Source organism: Ranitomeya variabilis, chromosome 2 (genome assembly GCF_051348905.1).
Source record: "Ranitomeya variabilis isolate aRanVar5 chromosome 2, aRanVar5.hap1, whole genome shotgun sequence".
Classification (NCBI taxonomy): Eukaryota; Metazoa; Chordata; class Amphibia; order Anura; family Dendrobatidae; genus Ranitomeya; species Ranitomeya variabilis.
The window spans coordinates 431,086,724-431,098,572 of record NC_135233.1 but is presented as its reverse complement, the minus strand read 5'-3'; the positions used below and the strand labels follow the sequence as shown (position 1 = coordinate 431,098,572).

At 49.3% G+C, this 11,849-nt stretch overlaps 1 protein-coding gene across 8 annotated transcripts in view; it reads left to right on the top strand.

Moving 5' to 3' along the window:
• The first annotated feature begins 241 nt into the window (after nucleotides 1–241).
• The window catches only part of LOC143806437 (uncharacterized), an 89,000-nt gene continuing 77,392 nt past the window's right edge, over nucleotides 242–11,849 (top strand). For 2 of the 8 annotated variants that reach the window (XM_077286987.1, XM_077286985.1), the window contains exons 1-7: nucleotides 253–384; nucleotides 5,504–5,564; nucleotides 5,649–5,792; nucleotides 6,574–6,720; nucleotides 9,389–9,511; nucleotides 10,064–10,228; nucleotides 10,918–11,094. In XM_077286987.1, the coding sequence (XP_077143102.1) occupies nucleotides 5,520–5,564; nucleotides 5,649–5,792; nucleotides 6,574–6,720; nucleotides 9,389–9,511; nucleotides 10,064–10,228; nucleotides 10,918–11,094 (801 nt within the window). In that variant the 5' untranslated portion in view covers nucleotides 253–384; nucleotides 5,504–5,519. Of the gene's footprint in view, nucleotides 385–5,503; nucleotides 5,565–5,648; nucleotides 5,793–6,573; nucleotides 6,721–9,388; nucleotides 9,512–10,063; nucleotides 10,298–10,917; nucleotides 11,095–11,849 lie in introns of all 8 variants that reach the window. The other 6 variants (XM_077286982.1, XM_077286981.1, XM_077286984.1 and 3 more) reach the window with 5 other exon arrangements.

Genomic DNA, 11,849 nt, shown 5'->3' with positions numbered 1-11,849 from the left:
AAAATGAATGAAAAAAAAAATCCCTCTCCTCAAAAGAAAAAAAAAATCAACAAATCTTCTTTCTTTACTGGAATATTAGAAATATATATTTTTTTTGTGTGTGTCACAGATTTCACTCTTCACATTATCAGAACGCATCACCATAGCAACGAGCATATTTTGTTGCCGCCATGTTGGTTTCTGGCAGCCAGCACATTCTATGGCAACCAGCAAAAGTGGGCGGGCACAGACGTGTGACGTCACCACTCAGCTGTGCTGGAGCTTATCCTATTCCAAGATGGCCGCCGGAGCCTAGCCGCAGCTGGGAGAGAACGAGTGTGTGTGATGGGAGCGGAGAGCCGGGGAGACCGTGTCATGGCTGCACCGTGAGCTCCCACGCCTGAGGTGAGGAAGGCGGGAGCGGCCATTTATCTTCTCCTTTTATACAGGTGCTGTTGGCCTTTTAGGGGGTGGGGGGTGTGACATGTCCTCTTGCTCCCCTCCCCCTGACGCTTACATCTCCTCCCCCTCTTCTATAGTAGGTCACGTGGTCCAACCACTGCAGTCAAACTACAAATCCCATGATTCCTTGCCTTTGAAAACCGACCTGAGGCATGCTGGAACTTGTAGTTTTTATTTTCTTTGACAAAGTTAATTATCTCAGAAAAGCATTTATTTTTCCCTTTAGTCATCTAAATGTGACTGAATAAGTAAAGATTTAAAAGGCAATTTTAGTTTATTTTTTTCTTGTTATAAACCATGTAGGAGTTCAAAGCCTTTTAAGTGATGACGCGGTTTACACAGCATTTAAGAGGTTAAACTGCTGCGATCTGCGCTACTGACCCTGATGCTGGCTGTATACCACAGCCTGTGCCCAATCCGTTAAGTATATTGCGGTCGTCACCAAGGTGATAGTCTGGCGTCACTGTGATGAGGTTGGATCAGGCTCTGTATTATTGGCAGTGGTGGATTATCGATATTCTGGATTATCGGACTTCCGCGTTGGCGTAACTTCCCTGTATGTGGCGGAGGATCGCCGTCTGCCATGATGAGTCTTACTCCTTTCGCACAGGCTATTTCCAGCTCGCTCTCCCTTTGTTGTTCCTCCTCCCGGCAGCTGCAGAATAATCCTCGTCCCACACGGCTCCATTCAGCTGTCACGGCGGGGAGAGATGAGTGCATGGAATTAGACCGGTCTGGGGCCACTGGCTTTACACCAGCACGTGGTGGCATCACCGTCCCTTTAAAGGGTTCGTTCACATGCACAGTGTTTAGGGTGCGGATTTCGAATTACATCTGTGTAAAATGTGACGGACGCTTCTTATACGGAGAGCGCCGGCTGTGATGTACAGTTGTCAGCATCTGCCGCAGCGATGATTAACCAGTTAGATCCCGCTGTCAGTCTTTGGTTCCTCCACCGCGATCCAGTCACTTTGTGCCAATTAATTATCGTGATAATCTGGGGGTTACTCAGACCCTCCATCCTGGTCCTCATACACTGAGCGGCCATTGTATCGTGCAAGCCATGAAACAATTGCAGGGGCCAAAAAATATGTAAAAAGTTGTCAACATATAAAAATAAAATAGTAAAACAAATGAGAAAACCTAAAATCAAGTTTTATTCTGCGCTCGCCTTATGCATTGACTAGAGATTAGTCTGGATTCCTCCTGACTAGTCCTGCCCCCCATCTTGTAAGGACACCCCCTCTGTGCACGATTGACAAGACTGATATCACCATCGGCTCCTTGCGAATCTCGCAGGAAGTGTTCCAGGTCCTTCACCTTGATTGACGGCTCCGCCATTCTATAAGGCTTCTTTCACACTTGCGTCGTGTAACGTACGTCGCAATCCGTCGTTTTGGGAAAAAAAACGGATCCTGCAAATGTGCCCGCAGGATGCGTTTTTTTCCTGTAGATTTGTATTGCCGACGGATCGCGACATATGGCCATACATCGCGTCCGTCGTGCACTGGATCCGTCATGTTTTGGCAGACCGTCGGCATGAAAAGACGTTCAAGGGAACGTTTTATCGTACATCACGTCCGCCATTTTCTACCGCGCATGCGCGGCCGGAACTCCGTCCCCTCCTCCCCGGACTTTAGAATGGGCAGCGGATGCGTCGAAAAACTGCATCCGCTGCCCACGTCGTGCATAATTTTCACAACGTGCGTCGGTACGTCGCGCCGACGCTTAGCGAAAGACCCGTACCGATGCAAGTGTGAAAGTAGCCACAAGTCTCTTGCATGTGCCGCCTTTCCCCAATGCATGCGTCGCATTTCCCCAGTGCATGTGCTGCCTTTCCCCAATGCATGCTTCGCATTTCCCCGGTGCATGCCACAACTTTCCCAGGTGCATGTGCCGCCTTTCCCCGATGCATGCGCCGCCTTTTCCCGATGCATGTGCTGCCTTTCTCCAGTGCATGCCACAACTTTCCCAGGTGCATGTGCTGCCTTTCCCCAGTGTATGCCACAACTATCCCAGGTGCATGTGCCGCCTTTCCCCGATGCATGCGCCACGTTTCCCCGATGCACGCGCCGCCTTTCCCCGATGCACGCGCCGCCTTTCCCCGATGCACGCGCCGCCTTTCCCCGATGCACGCGCCGCCTTTCCCCGATGCACGCGCCGCCTTTCCCCGATGCACGCGCCGCCTTTCCCCGATGCACGCGCCGCCTTTCTCCGATGCACGCGCCCCCTTTCCCCGATGCCTGCACCCCCTTTCCCCGATGCATGCGCCCCCTTTCCCCGATGCATGCACGCTACAGGCGCTGCTCTTTCTCTTCTGCACCCGGTGTGCGGCCGACTCTCGGTCCCCTGCAGTTATAGATGTCATGATATCATGATAATGCAGAGATTGTCGACATTAGCATCCTGGAAATTGTAGGGCGGCTTCCTGCAGATCACTGACACAACTGGTCTAGTAACTTTCTTAAAGGCATTTTCTGCACACATTCCATTCTGTCCTGTGGTGACAGGGACGATATCACTTTATGGCTGTGAACGTCGTGTCGGCCCCTTATTCTTGTCACAACTTGTGAACGTCTTGGAGCCGAGGTCAAGGAAAGGCATTTCTTGCATCCATGGTGTAATCTTATGTGTAAGGTGCTTGTCAAGGGTAAAAAATCAAATAATTATTAGGGAGTTTTGAGGTTTTCCCCAGATGACATTACGACCAGGAATCCTGACGAGACGCACGCACGATCGGTAAGTGTTCTGCGCATCCCCTATTGACGTGCATGAAACCGCGATACCTGCAGATCGTGCTCACGTCTCACCAGGTCTGCGGCCCGTAATGTCATCGGCTCCGGAAGCGAGTGTCTCTGGACAGCGCGGGATATCCTCGGTAAAGGGGTTGTACCCTGAGTAATAATGTATAATTTGGATAGGTGATAAGTGTCTGCGGTGCCACCATTGAGACCCCCACAATCATGAGCCACAGGTGCGTGTGTGCGATGCTGCTCTGCTCATAGTCTATGGCATTGATGCAGAGCACAGTTCTCGGCTCTCTCCGCCAGCGCCACGTACCATAGACACCAAACCATTCAGATGGTGGGAAATGGGACTCTTGTTCTCATGATCATTGGGTGGCAACCTAAGCAAGCAGTCATCTATCACCGGTCCCCACCTATCCTGTACCCAGGTGACAAACTGTGGGCTCAGCTCTAACTAATGGGGAAAGGGGCCACTCTGCTCTCACTATTGGAAAAAGGCGCAACTCCGCTGTGACTAGTAGGGAAAGGGGCGACTGCAGTCACAATTGGGGAAAGGGGCGACTCTGCTCTCACTATTGGAAAAAGGTGCAATTCCGCTGTGACTAGTGGGGAAAGGGACGACTGCTGTGACTAGCGGGGAAAGGGGCGACTGCTGTGACTAGCGGGGAAAGGGGCGACTGCTTTGACTAGCATGGAAAGGGGCGACTCTGCTGTGACTAGTGAGGAAGGGGCAACTCTGCTTTAACTAGTGGGGAAAGGGGCGACTGCTGTGACTAGTGGGTAAGGGACGACTGCTGTGACTAGTGGGGAAGGGACGACTGCTGTGACTAGTGGGGAAGGGACGACTGCTGTGACTAGTGGGGAAAGGGACGACTGCTGTGACTAGTGGGGAAAGGGGCCACTCTGCTGTGACTAGCGGGGAAAGGGGCGACTGCTTTGGCTAGTGTGGAAAAGGGGGACTCTGCTGTAACTAGTGGGGAAAGGGACGATTCTGCAGTGACTAGTGGGGAATGGGGCGACTACTCTGCGACTAGTGGGGAGAGGGGCGACTCTGCTGTGACTAGTGGGGAAAGGGGCAACTCTGCTGTGACTAGTGGGAAAGGGGTGACTCTGCTGTGACTAGTGGGGAAAGGGGCGACTCTGCTGTGACTAGTGGGGAAAGGGGCGACTCTGCTGTGACTAGTGGGGAAATATACGATTCCACTGTGACTAGATGGGAAAGGGGCGACTCTGCTGCAACTAGTGGGAAAAGGGGCGACTGCTGTGACTAGGGGCAAAAGGGTGACTCTGCTGTGACTAGTGGGGAAACGGGCGACTCTGCTGTGACTAGTGGGGAAAGGGGCGACTCTGCTGTGACTAGTGGGGAAAGGGGCGATTCTGCAGTGACTAGTGGGGAAAGGGGCGACTCGGCTGTGACTAGTGGGGAAAGGGGCGCCTCTGCTGTGACTAGTGGGAAAGGGGTGACTCTGCTGTGACTAGTGGGGAAATATACGATTCCACTTTGACTAGTGGGGAAAGGGGCGACTCTGCTGTGACTAGTGGGGAAATATACGATTCCACTGTGACTAGTTGGGAAAGGGGCGACTCTGCTGCGACTAGTGGGGAAAGGGGCAACTGCCGTGACTGGGGGAAAAGGGGTGACTCTGCTGTGACTAGTGGGGAAAGGGGCGACTCTGCTGTGACTAGTGGGGAAAGGGGCGACTCTGCTGTGACTAGTGGGGAAAGGGGCCACTCTGCTGTGACTAGTGGGAAAGGGGCGACTCTGCTGCGACTAGTGGGGAAAGGGGCGACTGCTGTGACTAGTGGGGAAAGGTACGACTGCTGTGACTAGTGGGGAAAGGGACGACTGCTGTGACAGGTGGGGAAAGGGGCGACTGCTGTATCTATTGGGGAAAGGGTCTTCTTTGCTAAGGGAAGGAGAAGTTCGCGGTTCTGAATTTTGGGAATTTGAAGAGCAACTGGAATGAAAGAGGGAATGCAGCTGAGATTCCTGTGAACGAGGGCAGAATCTGGCAGAAATCCCAGCAGTGCCACATGGCAGACGATAGCAGCCTGGAATGGCCTCCACGGATCAGAGCTGGTCAGACACAGCAGATAATGTCGGTATAAACGCTCGCACGTGCCGACACCATCTTCCCATGAACATGTCCGCTAGGGTAGGAGACGCGCTGCTGCCAAACCTATCTGACAGCCGCTCATCCCCCGCAGATCAGAGGAGATGCCCCTGGGCCGACAGTGCGGCCTCCACCATACACACCGCCAGATCCTACAAGCTGGCACATGTAATCCGACGTGTTCTCCCGCTTCGTTTACAGCCGCCCGCCTGTCACCATGTGGAACTGGTATTCTGGGGACGATTCCCAGTCATCGGGCGCGGTAAGTCCTTATAATCTGTTATCTCCCCCTGTATTCGATGTGCGCGTCCTATTGGAATGACGCCATCCGGATTTGTCTCCGCAGTCACCTGCAAACCAGAGTGCTGGCGCCATGTCGGTGGCGGACCTGACGGAGCAGCTGGCGCACACTCAGCAGCTGGTGGCGCAGCTGAAAGATCTGATCCGCGAGAAGGACAATGAGCTGCGCAAGAAAGATCAGGACCTCAAGGTCTGTATGTAGATTTTTATAGAAGGGGCTACACATTGCAAATAAAAAGTTATTTCTGTACCCACTGCATTATGTGGATGTTCAGAGTTGGCGCCATTGCAATACGCAGAGGAAAAGTGGAACCGTCGCACATAGCCTAGGCCGTTTAGACGTATTATTGATTCATGGCCTCCACCTTGCTTTCGTTTTGCCCTGTATTATGCTCCTCTTTATTAAAGGTGTTTTCCTGTTCCGGGAAACTCTTGTTCCCTGGCTGCACTTTTGCTTTAATTTTAAAAAGTGTTTTACTCACCCTGTCCAGGTCCAGCTGGAGTCTCTGCCGCTGCTCCCGGTGTCTGTTATTGCCTATGGCGCTGATGTGACATCAACGGCGCTGCAGCCAATCACTGAGCTCATTATCTTGGGCAGAACCGCTGAGCTCACTGAAGTGACATCACCACTGCAGACAGTATCAGCCACCAGGAGCAGCGGCGGAGACTCAGAGATGGACCTTGGGAGGGTGAGTAGGGCGCAATTTATTTAAATCAAACATTTGCCAGGGGGCAAAGGTTTTCCGAATACCCAGAAAACCCTTTTAACGACGTCTGGAGGACGCAGTATGACGATAATCATCCAGTCCAAGTGGCATGTACATGTATCTGCCTCACTTTCCTATGCAGGTAAATAAACCTTATTTTTCCTATTTGTAAGCTTTTTCGGATGTGTAAGTTCGGCTCAGCGTGTGAACGTTGTGGGCACTTCTTGCGATTTTCGCAATGACTGAAATCTTTTGACGTCGCAGGAAGAAAAAGAATCTTCGGAATCCAAGATCTCTAAAGCAAAGCTGCAAAACAAGGCCAAGATTGCATCGCTGACGTCTCAGCTGGAGGAGCTGAAGAAGCAGTTACCGTCGTCCGGTGCTCAAATCAAGAAATCCGAGAGCAGGAAGGTAAATGTTTGCTCCGGGCTCTTTAAGTCGTTTCATTATTTGCAATGTTGGGTTGGAGGCTTGAAGGATTCGGGGAGTTGCCTGCGTGACCTGGTGGACAGGAAGGAATGGCTGAACTGCTGGAGGTGTTAGTGTCGGTGCGCAGTGAGATTTTATTCTGTACATTCATTGACATCCATGCAGATCACTTTGTTTTTTTCCCTATAGTTAGACACTTGTTTGTTGGGCGCTTGTAACCATCTCATGGGTCTCCATTCACCAATCGAAGGCCCAAAGTGTCTTCTTTTGCCTTCCGTCTTGTTGCTATCACTTTGCAGACTGTTTATTTAACTTTACTCTCAAAAAACGGATTTCAGGTTTCTTTGGTGGATAGACGCTGCGGTAACAATCCAGACTCTCGGAAGTTTGTCATGAGCATTTACCCCTAATGATGGCCCACAACACAGTGTGCACTTTTAGAAGCAGGTAGGGGAGAGGGAGAAGGTAGGAGCCGTTCACACTGGTAGTATAGATGATCCAGTGGGTGCCGTACCTGCTGGTGATTGCAGCTGACAGATGAAAAAATGAGGGTAGTTTCCGCCCTACTAGCTGGATAAAAACTGTAAGTTTTTTGAATCAGGTTTAAAGTATGTAAAAGTTAAAAATCTTGACACCTTGTGCCTTTTTGGCATACTTTAATCATAGGAGTTTTAATCATCCCTCCTATAATTTAGGCCATCTTACTACACCAAAAAGGCGTAAGGTATTGAGACTTTTAACTTTTACAGACTTTAAACTTGATTCAATAAACTTAGCTTTTATCCAGTTGGTTGTGCTGGAAAGTAACTTTGTTTTTCCTCTGCACTTAGTTTTAGGGTATGTGCACACGTTCAGGTTTTTTCGCGTTTTTTCGCTATAAAAACTCATTAAAAACACATACATTATGCATCCTATCATTTAGAATGCATTCTGTATGTTTTGTGCACATGGTGCGTTTTTTTCCGCGAAAAAAACGCACCGCGGTAAAAAAAAACAGCATGTTCATTAATTTTGCGTTTTTCCCGCTATTCTATGCATTGGGAAAAAACGCACAAAAACGTGGTAAAATCGCGGTAAAAACGCATGTGGATTTCTGGCAGAAATGTCCGGTTTTTGTCAGGAAAATTTCTGCCAGAAATCCTGACGTGTGCACATACCCTTACTCCACCTGAGTTTATAAACCTTGTCAAAGAGTTCTGATTTTCCCCTGAGATTATATCAGTTAAGCCCCCCGTCACACTAAGCGAGGTCGCTAGTGAGATCGCTGCTGAGTCACAAGTTTTGTGACGCAACAGCGACCTCAGTAGCGATCTCGCTATGTGTGACACGTAGCAGCGACCAGGCCCCTGCTGTGAGATCGCTGGTCGTGTCGGAATGGCCTGGACCTTTTTTTGATCGTTGAGGTCCCGCTGGGTAGCACACATCGCTGTGTTTGACACCGATCCAACGACCTCGTTGACGACTCAGACACCGACACATAGGCGTGCATTTGCGTTGCCATTTCCGCACCCCTCCGCTCCGATTGGTGGTCGCTACTGCGTTCTGATTGGCGGTCATGCCTTCAACAGAAGGCGACATGTGTCGCCTCATAAGGCAAGGCCGCCACCAATCAGAACGCAGTAGCGACCACCAATCGGAACTGAATGGGCGCGGAAAAGGCAACGCAAATGCACGCCTGTGTGACTACAACGTCACACAGGACGTCCCTCATCGAGGTCTGAATCGTCATAATAGCTGCCATGTGACAGGGTCACAACGACATCGTTGTACAGGTCGCTACAGGTCGCCGCATCGCTGCTGCGTCGTTGGGAAGATCTCACTGTTTGACATCTCACCAGCGACCACATAGCGACGCAGCAACGATCCCTGACAGGTCGTATCGTTGTCGGGATCGCTTTAGCGTCGCTAAGTGTGACGGGGCCTTTAGGATTTTCTTTCTATGCACTGTTATCTGATCACTAGGGGGTCTAGAATTACAAAAAGTGCTTAACAAAGATGACCGCCTCTCCTTAGGGTCAGAACGATGGGGGGATGACTCTCGGTATCATGGCTCAGTCCTATTCAAGTGAATGCTGCTGAACTGTAATACCCAGCTCAACGACGAGAAAATCCAGAGCTCTGCCTAGTAGACAATAACGGGGACGTGATGCTGGCAGGAGCACAAATTGACATGGACTCAAATGGCAGACGTGACCACATCTGTGCCCTTGTTCACACCATGGATGGGTGCAAGATCTATGACTTATAGGGCACAAACAAAAGGTGCAAGCTGAAATTTTTTTTTCCTTTTTTACACCAAGCGGCCATCTGTGTAAATGTGCTAGTGCACGAGCGAATTGACTTACATTGGACACGAATAAAGCAGACTGACCATATATCAGGATCATGTACTGACACATATGGCAGTTGTCATAGAAGACAAAGCTTTTGTGTAATGTATGGGTGTTCTATACTGGGAGCTCGGGGGGGCAGATCATAGAGGGCCGAGCGTTGCTGCCATATTTACATGCTCAGTCCTGTGGATGGAGTAGCGAGAATGGGACAGGAGTTTTGTAAAAGCACACATCTCAAAAACTCATAGTGTCACAGAATAATCCCTCTTTTTGATACATCTGAACACTTTTATGGACCCTACTTTGCTTAATTTTAGGGATCGGGGGATGCCGACCAAGAAAACGCTTCTGCAAACCGAGGCAAAATTCTGGTACTGCGGAAACGAGTGGAGGAATTGGAGTCACAGCTGTCGCTCAAGAATGGAGAACTCAAGAAAAAGGTACCATGAAATAATGTGAGGTTGTGGGGGTCCACGGGATTAATGAAGGGGCGACAGATAAGCCATGTACTTTGTACTCTGCAGTAATCCCCAGGGATAATCCCAGACTCTGCAGGCTATAAGCGCCCCTTTGTTTCCATGTAATGAGATAAGAAACGCTGATGCAGAACCTCTCCAGAGAAGACATTTTCTGCAACTTCCTAATGTGCACTTGTTTTAGTTTATTTCTATTCCAATACCTCTGCTTTCTGTTAATCTATGGAATAATTTCTGCTTTAAAGCACATTCCTACAGGACAAATTCGCAGCAGATATTACTCTGCAGGTCTCGGTAGCAGCTTTAGGTATAAAATGTCACAAAATCTCATTGACACGTTGCAGCACCTTTGTATGAATGTGGTCGTTTCTGCAGGCCCTGCGGGGGTATTTACAGACTCCATTCATATGTGTGGGACAGTCTGCCGCATGTGATCGCACCCTACGGGAGTCTTCTGTGTTCTCTTTGACCCCTCGGTCTCCTTTCTGAGCTCATACGGCTGCTTGTTTTTTCCAGGAGGAGTTGCTGGAGGCTCAGCGACTCCGCGGCTCCGAACTGGATGTCATGCTTGCAGAAAAAGAAGAGAAGCTGGCTAAAAAAGAAGCTTATATTAGAGATCTGCAAATGGCCACCGCATCGAACGCCCCAGCAGAGGCCACCAGTGCTGAACCGGAGGCGAAGGTATCACCGGGATCCGTTAATATGTCCGATAAGATACATGAGCCACAAAATACCAAAGTGGACCAGATGGTAAACTTCTCTTTTAAGTAGTGGTCTCACAATATTAGGGAATCCCATGAACAATGTATATGTCCTATCGTATCAACAGGATAGGGGATAAATATATGATTGGGGACTGAACATTCGGGACCCCCATTGATTACAAGACCGGGGGTTCCAAAGTCCGACTCCATCCACCGTCTATAGGAGTGATAGGCACACAAGTTCAGTACCTCTCCATTCACACTGGGCACTTTGAGCCCCCTGTTCTCTTGATATGTGGGGGTCTCAGCATGCACACCACATCGATCATCCATCCTGTGACTCATGTTGTTCATGGGGCAAGACGAGTACTGCACTCCACTATTTCCGATCCCATAGACAATACATGGAGCAGAGGCCGAACATCTGCATCTCCGACCCGTCCAAGGCATGCATGTGTGTCCCATTCTCGAAAGTATTGTCACTTATTAGTCCCAGGATGGAGAGTTGCTTTAACCCCTTAATGCAATATCACATACTTGTACGTGATTGCGGGGGTGATGGTGTGTGGCGCAGGCTGCCCCCTTACTGCTACCATTATATTTATACTGTATGTGCTTTATAATTACCGTATCCAGTTATTAATTCCATCACTTATATTGTCCTAGATGACCGCAAATGATTCGGCCCAGGACCTGCAGGTTTTAATCCAGAATCTGACCAGGAAAGTTGAAGAAAGCGAGGAGAAGTACAGCCTCCTTCATGAGCAGACCGAGAGTCTGAAAACCTTCCTAAATAAAGAGAAGAGCCATTTCCAGGAGAAGGAGGCCATGTACACGGAAAACGTGAGTCTTCTGTGACACTCTCGCTTTGTATTTGCCCGGTCTGTTCATGTCTTCACCTATATAGGAGGCTTTCTGTATATATATATATATATATATATATATATATATATATATATATATATATATATTTATTTATATATACCGTATCTATAAAAGCTCCCGACAGGTCTTTGAATGTTTTAGTTTTGTCTCTTGGACTAAAAGCTGGGTGACAGCAATTTACAGGGGTATCTCCATCTTGGACATTTATAGCATATCTTAGAAAATAGGGCCACCGTGAACACAGAGGTGCTGTTATTTTTCAGACCCTCCGTAGAGCTGCACATATGTGACCACTAGTGATGAGCGATCGTGCTCGGATAAGGTGTTATCTGAGCACGCTCGTGTCCTAATCGAGTTTCTTCGGCATGCTCAAATAAAATGCTCAAGTCACAGCATCTGCATGTCTCGCTGCTGTTCAACATTCGCAACACATGCAGCGCTGGCCTGTTTGATAGGCAATCCTGCATGTGTTGTGGCGGTCGAACAGCAGTGGGGACGCGAGCATTTTTTTTCGACCATGACGAAAATACTCGACTAGCACACGAGCGTGCTCGAATAAGACCTTACCAGAGTATGCTCGCTCATCACTAGTGACCATCTCTCGATTCATTGTGGTGCTAGACGAGGATCAGTATGGGACCCTTATCCTGTAGATAGTACCACATTATCTGATCACAGGGTGTCCTGCTGCTGAAAACCTCAGTGATCACCAT